General features: G+C 39.5%; 1 protein-coding gene across 1 annotated transcript in view; it reads left to right on the top strand.

The window, feature by feature from the left end:
* The window catches only part of AGBL1 (AGBL carboxypeptidase 1), a 995,991-nt gene that overhangs the window by 63,239 nt on the left and 910,321 nt on the right, over positions 1 to 22,431 (top strand). The window contains exons 2-5 of the mRNA XM_069098544.1: positions 7,824 to 7,887; positions 13,268 to 13,414; positions 15,999 to 16,130; positions 19,419 to 19,512. Of these exons, the coding sequence (XP_068954645.1) occupies positions 7,824 to 7,887; positions 13,268 to 13,414; positions 15,999 to 16,130; positions 19,419 to 19,512 (437 nt within the window). The remainder of the gene's footprint in view (positions 1 to 7,823; positions 7,888 to 13,267; positions 13,415 to 15,998; positions 16,131 to 19,418; positions 19,513 to 22,431) is intronic.

Below are 22,431 nucleotides of genomic sequence, written 5' to 3' on the forward strand. Positions count from 1 at the left end.
GCCAAAGCAGTGCATGTGTTGGTGCCTGGATGTAAATCAGTGGTAGTTGGACTGAGCACTGCATTTCTGAGTAGGGCACTTCTTGTTAAAATTCCATTCTGCTGTGATGGGCAGGTGCAGACAAATGGCATGGTGGGATTGCCACTATTCAGCCAAAGTTCCCAATGCAGATGATGAAGTCAGGGAAATAAGATTTTTCAAAGGTCCAGGGCTCTTCAAAAATCCAATTTACAGCTGTTTTTAAAGTAGGAATCAGAAAATAATAATTCATGTTTACATAGCACTTTGGGATTTGCAAATCTCTAACCCTCTTTATAATAATTTTATGAGGTAAGAAGTATTAGTATGAAAAAAATTTATAGTTGAAGAAATTGAGGCTCAGAGAATTGAAGTGATTTGCCTAAAGTTACATAGGAAAGCAAATCAAGGGTTTCCTAACTGTCTAGTGAACTCTCCTTTACATCCCATTAGTTCTCAATGGTGAACTTTCTCAGTGACTGAGATAAAAGCATAGATATGAAATTTCCCAACTGACATTAAATTGGGAGAGACACCTAATGCACTGAATAATGAAATGGAAATTCCAAAGGATGTTGACAGGCTGAAATGATAGGCTGAAGCTATCAAAATAGCATTTAACAGGGATAAATTTAAAGTTCTGGAGTTGGGTTCCAACAAAAATCAATTATACAAGTATGGGGAAATGAAGATAGAAAGTATGGGGGTTTTAGAGGACAACAAGCACAATGTATTAACAGTGTAACATGGCACATCAAAAAGAAAAGCTAGTGTGTCATTATATTACAGTATTAAAAATACAGTGTCCAGATCAAGATAGGTGATAGTTCCATTGTATTCTGCCCTGGACATTGAATATCTGCGGTAGTATTTCTATTTCTGGGCCCCAGATCTTAGAAGGGACCTTGTTAATTTGGAAAGCATCTAGAAGAATCCAAAAACTTTGAATACAAGAATCAATTGAAACAGCACAAGATGAGCTTAAGAGAAAAGGAGATTTGGAAGATTGTTGTTTTTTAAATATTTGAAGGATTTCCAAGTAGGATTATTTTACTAGGATCTAGAAGGAAAAATTAGGACCAAAGGTTAGAAATGCCAGAGAGGCACATTTCAGTGCAAAGTTTGGAGGAAAAATTATAGTAATGAAAGCTATCCAAAAGTGGAATGGGTTGCTTCAGGAAGTGCTGATTTCCCTGTCACTGAAGGTCATCAGTCAGAGGCTGGATGAAAGTTTGTTAAGAATGTCATAGATGAGGTTAGTAATTTGAGCAAAGGGGGGGGAGTTAATGGCCACTGAAAGCTTTTCAATTTCTTCAATTCTGTGATTTAATCACATTCCCCTATGAAGACACTGCACTGTATCACTCACTGTTCCTATGGGTCCTAAGCAACAAGCAGTCAGGAGCCAGGGATAAATGTGGCAGGATTGATCATGGACTCATTGGCTGAGCTAACAGAGCAGGTAGAACACAGAGTCCTGGAAAGCAGTACAGGTTAAAATCAATTTGCAGAACCCAAAGGACAGTTCCTGGATATTGTCAGTGCCAGGGTCAATAGTATTAGAAGCACAGAGAAACAACTAGGCTATACTTACAAGTTCAGAAGTCTCAGATCATGATCAGCAGAAGACATTTTGGGAGGCAGCAAAGGGGAAGACAAAAATGGGGATGGGACAAGGCAGTGATGAATCTGTGTATTACGGGCATGTCAGAAGTTAGGTGACAGCTAACTGAGCTCTTTCAGTGACCTTGTCAAGTTGATTGGATAAGATATGTATTATCTTCACCTCTCTTTTAAGGGGAGCTGTGTCTTGACTGATTATGAAACATCATTTCCTGGCAGAGGGCAGAGGATGACAAGAGACCTGTTCTTGGCAAAAGACCTCCTTCTGTCAGAATACTTTCCCTCCATGGCTCTACCCATTGAAATTTTATACATCCTCCAATGTCCTGTCAGATGCCACACCCTTCATGAATTCTCCTTTATTCTTGACCCTCCCTGCCTTGCCTTCACTTGCCCCAACCCAATATCTCCCTTCTTTGAACTTACATGTGGTACAATGAAAATAATTTAAGATTTTAAGTCAGAGGACCTAGATTCAAGTCCCAGCTTGGCTGCTTGTGTATGTATGTAACCTTGTGTGAATCACTTGATCTCTCATGGATCTATTTTATACCTTTGTAACATAAGGAAGTTTTACTCTCTAATCTATGCACGACTTTCCAGTTTTAAATCTACGAACTATAAAAGAAACACTTTGCCTATCATACATATCCTGTCTTGTATTTTAATTACTTGTAAAGATATCTTACCTCTCCTGTAGGACTGCAATGAGCTCTCCTGAGGGCAGAAATTCATCCTGTATTCTAACAGATCTTAGAAAAATGTTGAATGGATGAGTGAGACATACTTTATTTCTATACAATATGCAGCCATCCTATTGTTATTAAAATAAAAAGTCCCAGTTTTTGAAAAATCCAAATGGGCCTGGAAGAAAGGTAGGTGCAGGAGCTAGGAAAGGAGATAGTTCATATCCTACCAATAGTATTCCTTCAATCAGAGCATGAATGCATTTTATGTGCTTGTGTGAAGATAATGAGTACTTCATTCATTGGGCTGGCAGAACTGAGAACTACTCTAAAAACTCAAATGAACAAGGCAGTTCATAGTGAGCATTAAAGTAAGACAAACTGTTCCATCCACATGATTCTTTGTTATGTATATGTTTTAGATGATTTCACATGTATGATTAATATCACATTGCTTGCCTTTCCAATTGATGGGGGAGGGACTGGAGGGAGAGAGGATTTGGAACTCAAAATTTTAAGAAAAGTCAAAAGTAAATAATACATTTTTTAAAAAGGTAAAAAATGTACAAAAATAATTCTGTTATGTTATGAGATTGGATAAGATGACTTCTTGAGAAGTTTACTCCCAACTTTGCACTGAAATGTGCCTCTCTGGCATTTCTAACATTTGGTCCTAGTTTTTCCTTCTAGATCCTAGCAGAATAATCCTACTTGGAAATCCTTCAGTTACATTGAATGTATCAATGTCATGCTCAGACATCATGATGCTGTCTGTCCCTTTTGCTTCCCCCTCCTTTTAAAGATTTCTTTACATCATCTCAAATTCCCAGCATGAACTCATCCACTTTTCCTATAAGGATACTAATGCATATAATATAAAACCCTAGATTGGAAAAGTTAAAAAAAAAGTGGAATCTTCAGTCACAATTAACAGTGACTTTCTGTCCTGTGTCTATGAAGCACATGGAAGGGGTGGGAAAGACAGTCCTTGTTCTCACAAATTTAAATTAATTCTAATGAATTTAATAGGCTAAACAACAAAATAACTGTGTTAAGAGAAACAGAGGTAAGGAAAATATAATATGATCCCTGCCTTAATGAAGTTTAGAATCTGGTAAGGAACTGGCAATAAAGTAGGAAATGAATAAACTAACAAGAAGATATTTATTAAGCTTTACTATTATTCAGTAATTTTTTTCAGTTTTAGCCTATTCTCTGTGACCTTATTTGGGGTTTTCTTGGCAAAGATGCTGGATTGGTCCGCTGTTTCCTTCTCCAGATAATTTTTCTTTTCCAGATTTTACAAATGAGGAGACTGAGATATTTAGGGTTAAGTAACTTGACTAGATTCATACAGCTAATAAGTATTTGAGGCCAGATTTGAAGTTAAAAGGATGAGACTTCCTGACTCCAGACCCACTGGCCCTATTTATTAAACTACCAAGCTTAATAAATGTGGCAAGCACCGTGCTAGGTAATGGAGATACAAATACCAAAGAGATACAATCCCTACCCTCAAGGAGCATATATTCTAAAAAGAGAGGCAGCATGTGTAGGGGAGTGATGGCCAGGAAATGGAATTTTGGTTTGGGGAGTCATGAGGATTGTGAATGAAGCCATAGGGTGGTAGATTGTAATGCCATTTCCAAAAGTGACAAGATAGTTGACTTGATTACTGCTACAAGAGCAAGAGATGGAAGAGTGGGGACAGATGAATGTGCATGGTATGCATATGGTAGCAGAACATATATAGCAAGATGTCCAAAGTGTATGGCTGTGAATGGGATATGGAGGGCCAGGTAGATATGTTGGGTTAGTGAGTATGCACTCAATTGAACTCTAGGGTAGAGTTTCAAAGATGAATGACTTGACTTCTCCAGGAAGAGTGTGTGTGTGTGTGTGTGTGTGTGTGTGTGTGTGTGTGTGTGTGTGTGTGTGTATGTATGTGGGGGGCAGAGGAAACATGATCTCCAGAAGTCTTGTCTGGAGCATGGGGCTCCAGATGGGGAAATGTGGGGCATTGGGAGGAGAGATGGCAAGATGCCTGGGATGAATGAGATGGGATGTAGGGAGATACAACATCCATATATGGAACAATTAGTAAAGAAGTGCAAAGCAGCATATTTCACTAGATTGTGTGGAACTCGTGAAACAGCTATAATAAATTAAAGGAGGGAAACTGTTACTGGGGTAGGACTAGTGAAAAGGAGGATTTTAAGCTTAGTTTTAAGGAGCAGTGTTGCCTGGAGATTGGATAAGATGGCTTCTTGAGATCCTTTTCATATGGAGGAGCCATTATCCTAATTAACCTTAGGGTATAGATAAGAATGGAATGGTACTTTGATATGTAGTACAGTGGAAAGATGCTAGATGGGGAACTTTCAGACATGGCTCTGCCATCCATGAGCTGTGTGACTGTAGCACCAATGCAATATTCATAGCACCCACAATCACGATAGACTGTGACTATAACTATTGCATGATGTTTGATCGCAAAATACACTAAACTCTCCAAATAGAGGACAGAACTGAAGCATTTCTTTAGGCACCAGAAAACCCAATCCCAAAGCTGATTCCATTATAGTACCAAAGACATTAAGAAGCCATAATAACACTGAGAGCCACAACATCCTTCAGCTTTCCCACAAACCAATACAAGATCAATATTTATTCACAAACCTCTCTAGCTCCTTGCCTCAGCCTCCTCTCTCTCCCACCATTTGGCTAGCTCTGACCAGCTTCCTGTGGGCTCTGCTTCCCTTCAGCAAACTCCTCCCACTACAGGGACAGAGTTTATCTTCACAGCAGGGAAGCTTCCTGTGGGCTCTGCTGCACCCTTTAGCAAACTCCCTCTGTCACAGGCTCCATGTGAATTACATTCAGCCTATTAGGGGGCAGAGTTTACTTTCAAAGCAGGAGAGGTCTTCAAACTCCTCCCTAGGTCTATTAAGGGGCAGGGAAGATCTTCAAATTCCCATTCTCATTACAGTGACCTTAGGTAACTGAATCTCAGAAGGCTCCTCTATAAAATAAAAGGTTTGCTAGAGATCATCTCTAAAGTACCTTCCTGATCAAACAGTTAATGATAAGACCTATAATAAAACATACAAGCATCATTTTAAGCCTGGGTAGTCTGGCTCTTTTTATCAGGACATTTTTAGGTGATCTCTCTTCACTGTCATAAGCTCTTGATAGGAAAAAAAAAAACCACCTAAGTCTGCTGATAAATAATAGTGGTAAATATGCTATATAGGTCCCTCAAAGTCACCTTCCTGTGTTCTATTTCTGTGCCCATCAATGTTCTCTCTAGAGCTCATTTTACTGCTGTATCCCCCAAAGCAAGCCTCCAGAGAAGGTTTACTAAGTAACACTGTTCCTGATGCGTAAATACCTGGATGGCATCATGTTTGAAACATCGAAGTATGATATCTGTGGTTGTTGTCTTTCATCTTGGTTTCCTCACATAGGCCTACAACTTCAGGAAGTCCCCCCCACTATAATGCAACCTAATGAAGCACATCTATGTGTGTTAGTAGAAACAACCCTAGACTTAGCTAGAGTCAGTCTACTTTCCTAACAGATGAATTTTTTATTCAGTAACATTTCAAAATTTTCAAAGCACTCTACATGTATTATTTTACTTGATCTGCACAACTCATATATAGACAGCAGAAGTATTATCGTCACCATCTTACATAGAAGTAAAACAGAATCTCACTCCTGTTTCCCACAGCTTGCCAGAATTCACAAAATTAGCTCAAGAATTTAACACTTGGCCCTCTGAATCTAATTCCAATGTTCTTTCCATCAAACTATGGTGTCTTCCTGAAGACCAAGATTCAAGTTCTGGTTTCACAATTGGTTAGCTATTGCTTTGAGTAAATCATTTAAATTCTTTGAACCTCAGTTTCTTTATCCATGTGGCACATAAATAAAATAGAAAACTAGAATTGGAGTCAGGAAAACCTGAGTTTATTATTTCTTTTGAAGGGGGAAGGCAGGACAACTGGCATTCATTGACTTGCCCAAGATCACACGGTTAGTAAGTGTTAAGTGTCTGAGGCCAGATTTGAGCTCAGATCCTCCTGACTCCACAGCTGGTGCTCTATTCACTGTGCCACCTAGCTGCCCTAAAGACTTGAGTTTAAATGACCTTAGATACTGATAAGCTGTGCAGTCCTGGGAAAATCACTTAACCTCTCTGCTTTAGTTCCCTCTTCTGCCAAATGGGAATAATAGTACTTGTACTATTTCATAGGGTTATGAAGATCAAATGAGAAATTATGTATATAATTTAATTATAAATTATAATTAAATATAATTTATATAATATAAACCATGCGTTATCATGTGTCAGTCTACTCATTCATTCAACACTCAGGTAACATTTATTAAGTGCCTATTGCTTAAAAAGTACTAGTCCAGTCAAAGTTTATGCAAGGTCCCTGTCCTCATAGGGTGAACCATGGATAAGGCACAGGTAATGATATAGTATTGCCCAATGGATGGGAGGCATAAAAGTGCTATGGGGGAGGGGGAAAGTCAGATGATGAAGTGATTTATTATCAAATGCAATTGAGGGGTATAATTTTTTTTCCATGGAAGAGCTACCATTTTCTCTGGGCTTAAAGAGGGTGTATTTTCTTCATGGAAGAAGTATCATCTAAAGAAATTAATGTGTGTGTGTGTGTGAGAGAGAGAGACAGAGAGAGAGAGAGAGGGATAAGAGAGACAGAGAGAGAACAATTTCAGTTGAATGGTAAAATGGCAGATTGCAAGGGACTGAAGAACATATGGGATAATAGTTAGTTGAGTAGATAGGCAAAGGAGACAAAGGGAAGGCTTTAAAAATATTTTAGGTTTGTGGAGACCTGAGTATGTCTGTAGGAAGATGAGAAAGATGAATGAAAACTCAATTATTACATACTTAAGATGTCTATCTTGTGCTATGCTGAGAGCTAGGGAGGCAAATAGGAAAATCAAGATAATCTTTAGTCTTAAGGGGCTCTTGCTCTAACTGGAGGAAATAGCACTTACCAGAGGGTTCAATTGCATGCTGGATGGAGAGACCTAAAAGTCCTTAAGGTGCAGCAACAGGGCAAGTGTCAAGGCCCAGAGGTCATTAAGATGTATATACAGGCTAGAGGGCAGTGCTTGAGAGTCTGTGGAATGCAATGGCAGGGCAGATGGTAAAGCCTAAAAGATCTTAGGATGCATTTGCAGGGTAAATGGCACAGTCTGGTTGTCTTACTTCGTATCCCAGTTATGTGAGTAACTAAGTTGTCATTCCTGCCTGGACACCCTAGATGGCATCTGGCTAAACAAGGGGATAGGGTATTGGGTGAAGTAGTTGAAGATGAATGACAAAGGGTATTACTACTGTAACAAGGTCATCAAAGAACAGGTAGAAGGAATGGAACCAACTGTTATTACTCAGAGGCTTGTAAATCACAAGTCCCACCTCCTCAAATATGATTTCCTCTGTTCGGATTTCAGAGCTCTTCTGATAAAGAATCAATTCTGAACATCCTCCAGGTTCTCACTGAGCTGCTTTCTGTTGGTAAGTATCTGCATTCCCTTATTTACTTCTCTCAGGTGAAGGTAATGGGAATGAGAACCTGGTACACCTAAAAATGTGTGTACCTTTGGGTATCTTCTCTGAGGGGCCATTGTGACTGAACAAGTCCTGCCAACATCTTGTTAAAAAGACTCTTAATGAAATGTTCATTTCTGTTTCTCATTCATTCAACCCCTATTGATCTGGTACCAGAGCCGATGTTCATTTAGTTCATCCTTTCCTAGATATGACTTAATTTGTTGGTGGCATCTTCTGAGACATACTGTGTTCTTCTTACTCCAAACTTGCCTCTGAAACACTTTCCAGATACTGAAAAAAGTTGAAAAGTAAAAGTGAAAATGTAAAGCTGCTGAAAAAATGGAAAGTAATGAAAAAGTCAATAAAAAATTAAGGGACTGTTGTTTTTTCATGCTGCTTGATTATTAGTAGCATAGTGGGAAGGGCAACCTAGAGGTCTTTCAGTACCACTGAGGACAAACCTTTTCTGCCCACCTCCCCCACCAAAATAACAATAGTTTTAATGCACAGCTTGAATGTTACAGTGGACTCCTGCTTAGTAAAGAAAAAACTGAACTACTCACTCCTAGATACAGTAGGAGGTGCCTTGGGAGGCAGATTAGGTCTATGGGTAGAGAGACTACAATACAGCTGAATCAGTTGGGGCTGTTTCTGGGTCTCTAATTAACCTTTCTATTGCATTAATATCCTCCCTCTACTCCTCTGCATTCCTAATGTGTGCCAATTGACTTACTGTAGAATCTGAATACCACCATTCCAGTTCTTGGCAGTTCTTTTACATATATGAAATGTTGGCACTTGGAGAAAATAGCTTTTTTTTTTTTAAATGTATAGCTGGGCACAGAAGTGTGGTCGTGCCACCGAGGTCTTGGAGGAATGGCAGTTGAACAAAACTTTGTGTCAGCAACCTCCATAACACAGACACTTGACTTACCCTCCATAAGAGGTAAACTCCAGGAGATCTCCTGGATCCAATGAAAAGTTCTTTGGCTTTTAAAACCCATTATCGCCTGACCTTTTTCTACCTTTCTTGACTTCTTATACATTATTTCCTTCTATATATTCTATAATCCAGCCATATTGACCTCCTTACTGTTCTTTGCACACAGCTCCATCTCCTGTGTGCATTTTGATTGGCTGCTGTTCATGCCTGAAATTCTCTTCTTTATTACCTGCCAGTTTCCTTATGATCTCATCTGAAGTCCTACATTCTTCAAGAAGCCTTTGACAGTCGTGTTCTATCTTAGTGCCTTCTCTCTGAGATTATCTCTAGTTTATGCTGTCTATATCTTGTTTGTATGTAGTTGTTTGTTTTTTTATATTTTCTTCCACTTTTAGTGTGGTGTAGGGTGCATAGTAGGTACTTAATAAATACTTGTTGATTGTTTGGCATTTAGAATTGTTCATATTTTGGCCCCTTCTTATCTGTCTAATCTCTTTTTTAATTTTTAAAATGCTTTATTAACTTCTGATTTACATAATTAATTTCCACCAGATTTTTAATTACAAATTTTCTCCCCGTTTTTCCCCTACCCACCACCCCAGGATAGCAGTCCCACAGGATATCCCATCCTCCAATCTGTTCTCTCCCATATCTTCTCCCATACCCCCTTTGACTTTTCCAGTAGGGCATGGTAGATCTCTATGCCCCAGTGCCTATATATCTTCTTTCCCAATTACATGTAAGATACTATTAATAATAGTATATATGTATATATAATTTTAAACATTTGATTTTAAAACTTTGAATTCCAGATTCCCTTCCTCCCTTGTCACCCACCCTTACTGTGAAAATAAGCAGTTCAGTATAGATTGTACATGTGTAGCTAATGTAAAACATTAACATAGTAGATATATTTTAAAAGACTGAATATATTTCCCTTCCTCCTATCCCACCACCCACTTGATCTATTCTCTACTTTGATCCTGTCCCTTTTCAAAAGTGAGTACTTCCAACTTCCCTCCCCCCCAGCCTGCCCTCCCTTCCATCATCCTCCCTGTCATCCCCTTCCCCCTAATTCTCCTGTAGGGTGAGATACCCTATTTAGTGTGCATGTCATTCCTTCCCTAAGCCAAATTCAGTGAGAATAAGCTTGACCCATTCCCTTTTGCCTTCCTATTCTTCCCCTCCATTGTAACCATTTTCCCTTGCCTCTTCTATATGAGATAGTTTACCCCATTCTGTCTCTCTCCATCTCTTCTCATTATATTCCTCTCTCACCTCTTAATTTCCCCTTTCAAGTATCATCCCTTCCTATTAAATTGGTCCTGTGCCCTCTATCTATGTATACCTATAAGCATATATACACACATTCACACATGTATTCATACGCCCATATACCCTCCTATATGTTTCTATTCCCTTCAACTATTTTCATACTGAGAAAAGTTTCATCAGTTACAATTATAGTTTTTTCCATGTAGGAATGTTAATAGTTCAACTTTGATCAGTGACTTATGATTTCTTTTCCCTGTTTACCTTCTCAAGCTTCTCTTGCTTCTTGTATCTGGATGTCAACTTTTCTATTCAACTCTGGTTTTTTATTAAGAATGCTTGAAAGTCCTCTATTCCACTGAATGACAATATTTTTCCCTGAAACATGATGCTCAGTTTTGCTGAGTAGGTGATTCTTGGTTTTAATGTCAGCTCCTCTGCCCTCCAGAATATCCTATTCCAGGCCCTTCTATCCCTCAGTATAGAAGCTTCCAGATCCTGGGTTATCCTGATTATGTTTCCACAATATTCAAATTGTTTCTTCCTGGCTGCTTGTAATATTCTCTCCTTGATCTGGGAATTCTAGAACCTGGCTATAATATTCCTAGGAGTTTTCTTTTTGGGATCTTTTTCAGGAGGGGATTGGTGGATTCTATCAACCTCTGTTTTGCCCTCTTGTTCTAAAACATCATGGCAGTTTTCCTTGAGAATTTCTTGGAGGATGATTTCTAGGTTCTTTCCCTGATCATGACTTTCAGGTAGCCCAATAACTTTTAAATTATCTCTCCTGGATCTATTTTCCAGGTCAGTGGTTTTTCCCATGAGATATTTCACATTGCCTTCTATTCTTTCATTTGTTTGTATCTGTTTAACATCATCTTGATTTCTCTTAAAGTCATTAGCTTCCCTTTGCTCCAATCTAAATCTGAGGGAACGATTCTTCTCATTGAGCTTTTGAGATTCTTTTTCCATCTGGCAAATTTGGCTTTTCAAGGCAATCTTCTCCTCATTTCCTTTTTGAGCCTCTTTTGCCATTTGAGTTAGTCTCTTTTTTAAGGTGTTATTTTCCTCAGTCAGGCTGTTGACTCTCATTTCATAATTTTTCTTGCATTGTTCTCATTTCTCTTCCCAGTTTTTCCTCCACTTCCCTTATCTGCTTCTTAAGGTCCTCTATGGCCTGTAACCAGCTCGTATTTTCCTTTGAAGCTTTTGGTGCAGGAGTTCTGACTTCACTGTCTTCCTCCTGTTCCATGCTTTGCTCCTTTTTGTCCCCAAAAGAGGAGTCTAATGTTGGAATCTTCTGTCTGCTTTGTTTCCTTTGCCTGGTCATGTCGCCCCTCAGTCACTTGACCCCTGGGCTTTTTGCCACAGTAGGACTCTGCCACCAGACAGGGCAGCCTTCATCCCAAATGCTGTGGTTTTCTCAGGTGCCAGAGGTATTAGTTGGGTGCCCTCTCTGTAGCCTCCACACACTCTGGCAAGCTGGTCATGCACCATGGGACCTCCACCCTAGACCGCCATCCAGATCCAAGAAGGTTAAAGCAAGAGCGATTACTCCTCAGACTGGTTGCTTGGTCCCCCTACACTCTGCAGGCCAGGAGCTGAAGATGCAACATGGTGCCAGCACAGCATCTCTGCGGCTTCTCACCCTGGAGGCAAAAGCTGATGCACTCCCACATACTGGTCCCAAAGTCCACACTGTACTGACCTCTCACTTTGTCCTTCACATGTATGTATTGATAAATCTGGAAATGGCCACAGCTGATGCTGCTGATCTGGAGTCGTTCCGGGCAGGGGCTGGTCAGGCCCTCCCTGGGGCTAAAGCCTTGGCATGGGGCTGGGCTTGGCTCCCAGAGCACTGCGCTGGCCGATTCCTGCTGGCCTGCCAGGCTGTCCTTAGTGGGAAGTTAGCTTCTCTGTGTCATTTTGTGGGTTCTGCAGCTCCAAAGTTTGTTTAGAGTCCCCTTTTACATGGATTGGGGAAGGTGGAAGCCAGAGCAGTGGGGAGGTCCTTCTTCTACTCCTCCATCTTGACTCTGCTCCCCTCTGTCTAATCTTCTTATACATTATTTTCATCCTAATGCTCAATATTCTAGTCATACCTGTTGTTTATCATTCATGATGCTTGATTTTCTTTATTGATGCCTTTTCAATGACTGTTCCTCATGTCTAGAATGCTGTCTCTCCTCACCTTGACCTCTCAGAATCCCCAGTTTCCTCTGAGACTTAACCTAAATGTTACCTTCTGCAGGAAGCCTCTCTTGATCCTCCTAGATCTTAGTGTCTTTTCTTCTCAGAAAGGCTACCTTCCCTTTATTTTGCATAGGTCTTATGTATACCCATTTGAGTAATTGCTGTTTCTCCCAAGGTAAGCTCCTTGAGGGCTGAGTTTCTATCAGCTTTTTCTTTCATCTCCAGCACTTAACATGGTACCTGGCATATAGGAAGAGCTTGACATGCTTGTTGATCAATCGATTGACTATCAATTACACATCCAGAAAAAATACTTGCTGTTGCTTGAGCTTGCTCTTTATGGTGTTTTCCTAATAATATGTCTTCTGAGGGAGACTTCTTTCCTTCCCCAGTCAAGTAGAGGCTTTTGGGTCTATTCTCCCCATAACTAAAAAAAAATCACAGGAGTGTTATTTAAGACCTGCTCTTTAGATCCCATAGATCTGTTATGGAAGACTTATCAAAAGACATGGGTATGAATCACTCTGGATGAGAAGGAAGGCATGGAAGCATTGAGTTGAAATGTACACTATTGAAAGGAATACCCACAGTGATGATATCACAAACTTGACAAAGTATGAAGTCTAGAAACTGATTTCATCTGGTCTAGTGAAAGGGTTATGCCCCCTTTTCCCTCCTCCATCATCACTGCACATCATACCCTGATGACCTCACAGTTAGAGCAAATGGCTCTTATAGTCTCCTTCAGCTGTAATTGAGTCTCTTTCACTAATTTCCTAACATAAACATTGAATGGTTTAGGAATTGGAAAGAATTTGGCTCTTCCAGTCTTTGTTAAAATAAACCAAACAATTACTTCTTGTGCCCAACATTTTAGACCTGTTTCCTGTTTTCTAAAATCATGATTAATGACTCTACTCTCATTCCCTTCCTTAGGCACAGATCGAAGGATCCACTACATGATTAGCAAGGGAGGCAGTGAAGCCCTCCTCCAGACCTTGGTGGATTCTGCTCGAACATCTTCCCCAGACTACAACATCCTCTTGCCTCTTCTTAGGCTGCTGGTCAAGGTTGGCCAGAGAGGTACCAATAGCCCTTTAGCCCTGAGGCTGAATGGAATGAAACATGTCAGGTGTTTTTTTTTGTAATAATGGAAGTGATACTGAGAACTTCAGATGTTAAATGAACCTCTAATAGAACTTGGACAACGGCATAGCGATTTTCATAGTATTTATGGGAATAATTGCACAATGATAACTTTATTCTTTAATCACCCATACTAAAATCAGGGCATTCGTATGGTTTTGTTTAGGTTGTTGGAGAAAGGTTTCTAGTGGAGTGCTTCAAGGTATGTCCTTGTCTCTCTGTTGCTTAGTAATGTTACTGCTGACTTATATAATGGCATAGATGACATCCTCATATTTGAAGACAACAAAGTTGAGAGGGAATAAAGAATATACTAGCTGATGGTTAAGACTCCAAATGATCCTAACAAGTGAAAACAATGAGCTAAAATGAATGTGATTAAATTTAATAGGGATAAATGTGAAATCATAAATGGGTAAAAAAAAAATCAAGTGCCCAAGTACAGGATGGGAGAGACAGGTCTAGGTAATGATTTGCATGAAGATCTGGAGTTTTAGTGAACAAAAAGCTACACAACAAAAACATGAAACAGAATTTGCCCTTAAATAGGACATTCTGCTTGGTGGAAACAACATAGGCACAGATAAAATACAGGATCAATCAAGCTTCATAGGAGAGATAAGGTAAAACTTAAAAGAACCTATGTATTCGAAGAACTGGAGGTAAGAATGGAGTATATTCTAGAGTTGAGGGACATCTTATGCAAAGTCATGGGGATGGAATGCCAATTTCAGGAAACATTTGATAGTGTAGTATAACTATAATATAGATTGTATGGAGGAAAATAATATGAAATATATCTGGAAAGAGGTTGGAATCAGATTAGGGAAAGCTGTAACTGCCACACTGATATGTTTTATTTATTTTAAACTCACTATAAGAGATAATAATAAGGATTTTTGAGAGGGATAGAGATGTTCCTTAGGGAGATTATTTTTGGTAGTTTTATGAAGAGTTGATTGTTAAATGGGGAGAAAATGGAAACAGGAAATCATCACAATAATTTAGCCAAGAGGTGATGAGAAAAGGTGAATGAATCTGAAGGTGGGTAGGTTTATGGGTAATGAGAAAGGTATGAATAAAAGACATGCTGTGGAGGTATAATCCATAAGACGTGGCAACTTTTTTATATAGGGGTAAGGAAAAGGGAAGATAAAGGACAACTTCAAGATTGTGAAACTGGGGGACTGGGCAGGATGATAATGTTTTTAACAGAGATCGGCAGAGTCTAGCAATAAATTCCATTTTGGACATTTTGAACCTGAGATACTGATGGGCATCCTAGCAGAGATATCCAGCAGATAGTTGGGGATGCAAGATTGAATTTTACAAAAGAAATTACTGTTGAACATATGAATTTGGAATCATGGTGGCCAGTGAGATCATATATGTACATATACATGTGTGTATGTATATGTACATAGATATCTATATATAGCTAGCTATATTGATGTAGCTATCTATACACATATACATAATTATGTATGCTAGAAACAATATATACACAAATAAATAAATAGAAGATAATTGAAACTTCAGAGGGGAGAAAGCACCTGAAGTCAACCTCATAAACCTTTATATTTTAAGGTGTGGTGGTAAGAATGGTTGAGATTTTTATTATGCAAAGTAGAACACACACCTCTGTGTGTGTGTGTGTGTGTGTGTGTGTGTGTGTGTGGCAGCTAGGAGGTACAGTGGATAGAATACCCAGCCTGGAGTCAGGAAGACTCATCTTCTTGAATTCAAATCTGTCCTCACATACTTCCTAGTTGTGTGACTCTGGCCAAATCACTCAACACTGTTTGCATCAATTTGTTCTTCTGTAAAATGAGCTGGAGAAGGAAATGACAAATCACTCCAGTATCTTTGACAAGAAAACCCCAAATGGGGTCCCAATGATTCAGACATTACTGAAAAATCTACTGAACAACATGTATACATATACATATGTGTATAAATATGCATATATGTGTTTATATAGAGAGAGAGAAAGAGAGAAGAGAAGAGATGAGATGAGATGAGTGAGATGTGATGAGATGAGATCAAATGAGATGAGATCAGATGAGATGAGATCAGATCAGATCAGATCAGATCCAAGGATCCAAGAGATTCCTTCTGAGGCAGAAGATAGGATGGGTTCAGTGTGGCAAATAGGGAAGCTGCACTTGACAAGAAGTCAAGAAGTGAGGGTTATTAATTCTTCAGGTACTCAAGTCAAAGGAGAGAATGAGGGGAGATCTACTTAGGAATCTGATACAGTATCATTTTAATGATAGTTACATAATACTATTTTGGGCAGTCATGACAAAATTGGTGGACAATACTAAGAAGAGTGCAATTTATATGATTCCTAGTGCTGCTGGGATATGTAGTACTCCAGTGAAGCACTTAGTATAAATTGCTTTATCCTTACATCTTCAGACCATGAAAATCTATACTTTCTATCTGCACTATGTCACTTAATTAAAGTCAATGTCAGAAGCAATTCATAGACTAATTTCTTTTTTTGTGTGCTTTGTAGACAAAAAGTTTGGACAGAAAGCTCTGGAATTGGAGGCACTTGATGTGACATTGATCCTGGCCAGAAAAAATCTGTCTCACAACCAGAATCTCATCCATTGTCTCTGGGCACTGCAGGTTTTTGCCTCTAGAGGTAAGTTGATTATTTATATTTATATATATAAATATTATAGCTTTTGGTCAAGGGATTCTTCTCAAACAAATCTTGGAGAACTAGAAATCAAATCAGAACAGTGTTTATGTGTGTGTGTGTGTGCGTGAGAGAGAGAAAGAGAGAGAGAGAGAGAGAGAGAGAGAGAGAGAGAGAGAGAGAGAGATGTAGAAGGAGGAGGAGGATGTAGGGGGTCTATGTGAAGCAAGGATATAAGGAAAAGAGGGCTGGGAGAGAATCGGTAGAGGAGAATGAAGGGGGAAAAGGAGAGAGAGGATAAGTGGAATTAATTGACTAGATTTATGACAACTGCTTGTAAGGAGATGAGCTGTGATAGGCAAGAGCTTATAACTTGATCTTCACTTCAGCTTTGCAGAATCCTGAGTCTAGTCCTAAAGTCAGCCTTCAAAGTCTCAGCAAACCCCCAGCATTTTCTTTCCTTTTCCCCCATAAAGCCCATAGCTTAAAGCCCCTGGCTTCTAGTCCATGCTTGGGCTTTTCCTAGCTGATTGATCCCTCTTGATATCTCAGTTTCAGTTTCCTCCTCTATAAAATGGGTAGAATAAACATCTATAGAACCTGTTTCAATGGTTTGTTGTGAGGATAAAATAAGATCATCAATGTAGAGTACTTTGCAAATTTTGGACTGGATATATGATTTCATTGGTGTGAAAAATTCCCAATGAGGAAATTCCTTCTCCCAATTCAGGTCAGCATCTTCTCTAACTTAGAGTTTGGGAGAATTGCTCAGAGCTCTGAGAGGTGTGTGATCACACAATCAGTAGGAGTCAGAGGCATGACTTCTTGGCTTCAAAGTCAGGCCTGTGTCATCTATGTATCACTGCTTTTCCAATGTGGCTGCAAGCAAAAGTCATTACAAAGTACTTCCTTCTCCAACAAAGTACTTTTCATGGAGAAGTGAATTGCATGAGAACTTTCACACTGTGAAGAACAGGAGCTTAAAAACAAGTAAAATCCCTGTCCAGCTCTTTATCCATCAGACCAAGTTACCTCCCATATTAGCTGTGATGATGATGATGATGACTATGACAATGATGTATAGAGTCAATATCGGTAGTCAGAGAATGACTTTGTTCAGTCATTTCAGTCATGTCTGACTCTTTGTGACCCAATTAGGGATTTTCTTGGCAAAGTTACTGGAGTGGATTGCCATTTTCTTTTCCAGCACATTTTACAGATGAGGAAACAGGGTACTTTACATAAATTTTCTGAGGGATAAAAAATATTGGTTAAGAGGTATCATAGTGTAGGGATAATCTTGGAGACTGATATATCTGGATTCAAGTTCTACCTCTGAAAGATTTATCTATGTGACTATAGAAAAGTCACTTGACCTTTCTATGGCTCAAATAATTCTACAAGACTACAATTTAGAGATATCTTGCATATCTGCATTGGTAGATTGAGTTCTCTATCAAGGACATCACAGGTCTAGATCAACAAAAACATCAGTCAGATACCTTCCTATTCTTTCTGCAGCTCTGAGAAGACCAGTGATTTTGTTATGGGTAAAGGGTATCTCATTGACCATTTGGGACCCATCTTAATAGTGCACTTGTTGTAGTAATTGTTCCATAATATACTTTGGAAACATTTGTACAGTCTACACAGCATATGTAATGATCTGAGAATAACACAGTTCAGGCAACCTGTACATTGCTGTCTCCTTAATGAATTGCTTGGTGTTATAGAAGTCACCAGCAAGCTTTCCAAACATTCCCTGTCAGCAGGATGACTTGGCTGGGGCCCTAATAAGACTGCAAAAGCCAATGGGCCCTTTGGCAGCTCCCAAATGTCCAATAGGGTATGTTTATAGAGCTGCCAGAGGCCCAGCCTCAGGCAGCCTTCCAGAGCTCCTGCTGGCTGGTGAAACCAGTGTCAGTTTCTTATTCTTATTTTCCCTCTACTCGAGATTCTATACTTTGTCCTCTGCATCACAATCAGTGAGAACAATGAAAGCCTGATGTTTTACCCCACCAATAATTCTACTAAGGGCCAAGAGTTTACCCAGGACCCATTTATTTCTGCCGCCTTCTGCATTAAAAGCAAGGGGTTTGGACTATGACACCCAGAGGTTTTATTTCCAGGCCTTGATACCATATTTGTAGCCACCCTTTCAGGCAAACTGAAAAAAAAAAAGGAAAAGAGTGCTAGGGATAACTGCTCTGCTCCCTCCTGCAGGAGGGAACAGATAATATCTTTGAAATTCTAGCAAAGGGTTGAAGAAACACTCAGATCATTCCCTCAGCTATAACTGACTCAAAGATGGAAGATACCTTGGTGCCTATCCAGAAAAGGAAGACAGATCTCCTGCTCAATAAATTGTTCTTTAGAATCTAGAAAAATCATTCTAAGCCCAGTTGAATTAGTATATCCTTGTATCCAGAGAGTTGCCACTGTCCAGAGCAGTCACCCTGCCATGTTACACATTGGCTAAAGGTTGTTTTAATTTCACATAGCAGGTTAATTTTTAATTATTTGAAGCTTGTATGGCCATTTGTTTACTAATACTCTTACTCTAACTCTTCTACCTTCCCATTGAGAAGGTTCTTCTCTTGAGAGGCTTAATATCCATTTCCATGAGTGGAAATTGTGCTGAATGTGAAATCAGAGGACCCGGATTTGAATCCTGGCTTTGCTTTCTTCTCCTGGATGAGCTGAGATTAAACACTCTCCATTCTCTGAGCTCTCATCTGCAAGATGAAGGCGATGGAGTAGATGGTCTCTAATATTTCTTTTTCCAGTTTGAAATACTTGCTTTAATAATTTGATTTGATTATTGTGGGGCCTTCAGTGAGGTATCACAGTTCCTGGAAGCCTTTTCTACAATTTTGGTCTTCTCTGAGTTTGCAGGGAAAGGAGGATAAGAGGAAAGGAGAGGGATGCAGAAGCATTGCTATTTGTACATAGAAGTATTGAAGAAATGATTGGAAAACTTGTTGTCTCACCATAGAGTGAATTTCTGTGCACCAATTTTCTTGCCCATTCCCCCTGGTATAAAAAGGAGGTGTGTAATGGGGGACGTCAGAAATCAAAGTGCATTTGCCCCAGACTGGATTCATTTTCTATAGATTATATAATGTTTGAGCCTCATACTACATCTTCTCTACTGTGTCATAAATGAGATTGTTGGCAAAAAATCAGGAAGCAATCTACCACCTTCTAGGCCTTTGAGTTGATTTTCTAAGGTTAAGGACAGCTTTCTTCCTACTGGTCCCATAACTGTTGTTCCCTTTTTCTTTTCTACAGTCACGATTGCAGCAATGTTGGGGATTAATGGAGCAATGGAGCTGCTTTTCAAGGTTATCACCCCTTATTCTAGAAAACGCACCAGGATTATCAGGTACTGAGCAGGTAGTTACTTAGCCTACATAAAACCACATTATATCCTCTGGTTGCTCAGTCATTTCAGGCATGTCCAGCTCTTTGTGACTCCATTTAAGGTTTTCTTGACAAATATACTGGAGTGTTTTGCCATTTCCTTCTCTAGCTTATTTTGTGAATGAGGAAACTAAGGCCAACAGGGTTCAGTGACTTACCCGGGATCACAAAGCTAGGGTCTGAGGGCAAATTTGAATTCAGGAAGATGAGTTTTCTTGACTCCAGGCTGGGCACTCTATCTACTGTACCATCTGTCCTAGCTGTGCAGGTGGACATATGTCCGAGTCAGTGGTTAAATGGAGGTACACATAAATGGAGATTCACTCATGGGATTTTCATTGTGGCTTAGAGATTCCCTCCTGTCCCTCTGAAAGTACACGGAAACATCATAATCCTATCCTATTAAACTTTCAGACAGAAAAGACAACTGCAAGAAAGCCAGGCTAGTCATCAGCTTCCAATTTATTCTTTTATTATTTTGTTCCAAACGACAGTACAGAAATGACTTGAAAAGATGCCAAGTCCCATAAGGATCAGAAGCATAAGCCAGCCCAATTTCTGATATGTGTTCTGGGTCATGTAATAGCCCATCATGGTTGTATACTGGTAGGTGAGATGCCATTATAATGTAAAGATGGATTTCTCTGCCTATTCTTTCTGCTCCTGGTTTGCAAGAGTAGAGCAAGTCACAATGTTAAAAAAAGAAGATGGTTGGGCACAGAAGCTTTACAGATATTCTGAGCCATTAGGATACATCATTCTTGGGAGTGACTCAGAGAGGACCTTGAAAGAATATTAGAAGAAATTCAGCCAATTTCTAAGATAGATGGAGTAGTTTGAAAAGCTGCATTTCCATGCTCAGGCATGTTATTTTCCATGTCCTTACATTAATCTCGGACTCATATTCTACCTGGTTATTCTGCTCCTGAGCTGCCACGGCTCTGCCAGTGTCCATCCATCCTCACCTTACGCCCTTTGTGTTGTTTCCTAGGGCAAATAAACCTGCATCACAAAACTAGACTGGGCTAAGATCCTCTAAGGAAAAGACAGCTATGAGAATTGAATATGGGAGCAAAGGTGATCATGGTAATGGGGATGCAGGACAATAGAACCAGGGAACAGAAGGCACAGGGTTAGGTAATGGGGCTGTGGAGTCCAAAGAAAGTTTCTTAGGGTTTTGAATAACATTCCTGAATTTTTAGACCACCAAGTAAAATCTGGGCTAGCTGTTCCTCTTATTGTAGCCTAATGAAACATTTCAGACCATACCTCCTTAGGGAAAATGATTTACTACCTATACCATCTAGTCCAAGATTTCAGTTTAACAGGCGCAGTGTAAAGCAACCAACCTGAGATATCAGATGTTGGCAAAAGATCATTGAATTTTGTGTTACACTTTAATGTTTAATTAGATGAACTTTGGGTAACTATTTGTTTACTAATATGGGAGCCTTAGACCTCTATCTAACTCTATCTTTTTCTTTGAAGGCTTAATATCCATCTCATGTAGTTTTGTTTGTTGGATTAACATTAATGTCATTCACATTTATATCACCCTTCAATGTTTACAAAACACTTTCATTACAACTCCATAAGGATGATGGGTCATACCCATTTAACAGATAAGAAAACTGAAACTCAGAGATAGTAAGCCACTTGCCCATAATCACATAGAAACCATCACGGCTAGGGTTGAACTGTGATCATTTCACTCCTGATTCCAAGTCTTGTTCTCTGCTGGACAAACCCTATAAAAGGAATAGTCAGTCAATCAACAATCATTTATTAAATGCCTACTGTATGCCAGGCACTATTATATGCAACTCTATAGCTCAGAATTCTCAAAACCTTTATGATCTTCCAGGATATTTGGTAGAGGCTAGATCAATTTTATGGATAAGAAAATGGATGTACAATTCAATTAAATGATGATTTATTAGTCCTGCACTCCATACAAGGCACCATGTTAGGTTCTGGATATGCACAGACATACACAAAAAAATAGTTCCTGTTCTTTGGCAGCTAACATTTTAGAGAAAAGCATAGCTTTCCCAAGTAAGTACTGTGCTGAGTCCAAATTCTCAATGCTTTGCCACTAGCCTGTTGGATAGGTATTTTTGGCCACAAAATAAATTAGAGAAGAATCTAGAATTAGAGGTTTTTTCATCCCTGCTCCCCATAGCTCCCTCTCATATAAGCAAATCTAGAAACTTTCCCCAGGTCTCCTTAAATGAATGGACATAGGGGCTTGTTTGAGAGACTATTACAGGGAAGCGAAGGAGATATAAAATTCCATTAGTTTCTAAAAGCCTTCTTTAATGTCCTTTTCCAAAATATAATAGCCTGAGCTCCAGGTATTCAGGACTGATGTTCTCTCTCTCTCTCTCTCTCTCTCTCTCTCTCTCTCTCTCTCTCTCTCTCTCGTGATAGGATGCCAAGCTTTGTGTCAAAGTGACTTTTCCGTGGAGATTAAAACTGCCCCACTTCTCTAGCCGGAGACTAAAATTAGTTATGCAGCTGTTCTCCACTAAAGCACTGTCCCTAGCTCGTCTTCAGGGCAAGATTTATGATGGAGGCATTGACTACACACCTTTAAACAGAGAAAGGGATACCAGAGCTCAGGATAGTACCCTCTGAGACTGCATGCCAGGCCAACTTACTGATACCCTACATGCCATACATATAGATTTCCTTCTCCCCACCCACATAGCCACCTGCTGCCTCAAACCTATTACTCATGTAAGCAGATCCATGTCATAATGAATTGAGAGAGGGAGGGACCTCAGATAAAGTTGCCAAGACAAAATAAAACCAAACTGATAGCATCTGCACTTTAGTAATGGGCCTTAAACACGTATCTGAGTGTAGTGTGTGTGTGGGC

Source organism: Petaurus breviceps, unplaced genomic scaffold (assembly GCF_028583685.1).
Source record: "Petaurus breviceps papuanus isolate PSGF00001 unplaced genomic scaffold, PetGlider_PUasm1.0 37, whole genome shotgun sequence".
Classification (NCBI taxonomy): domain Eukaryota; kingdom Metazoa; phylum Chordata; class Mammalia; order Diprotodontia; family Petauridae; genus Petaurus; species Petaurus breviceps.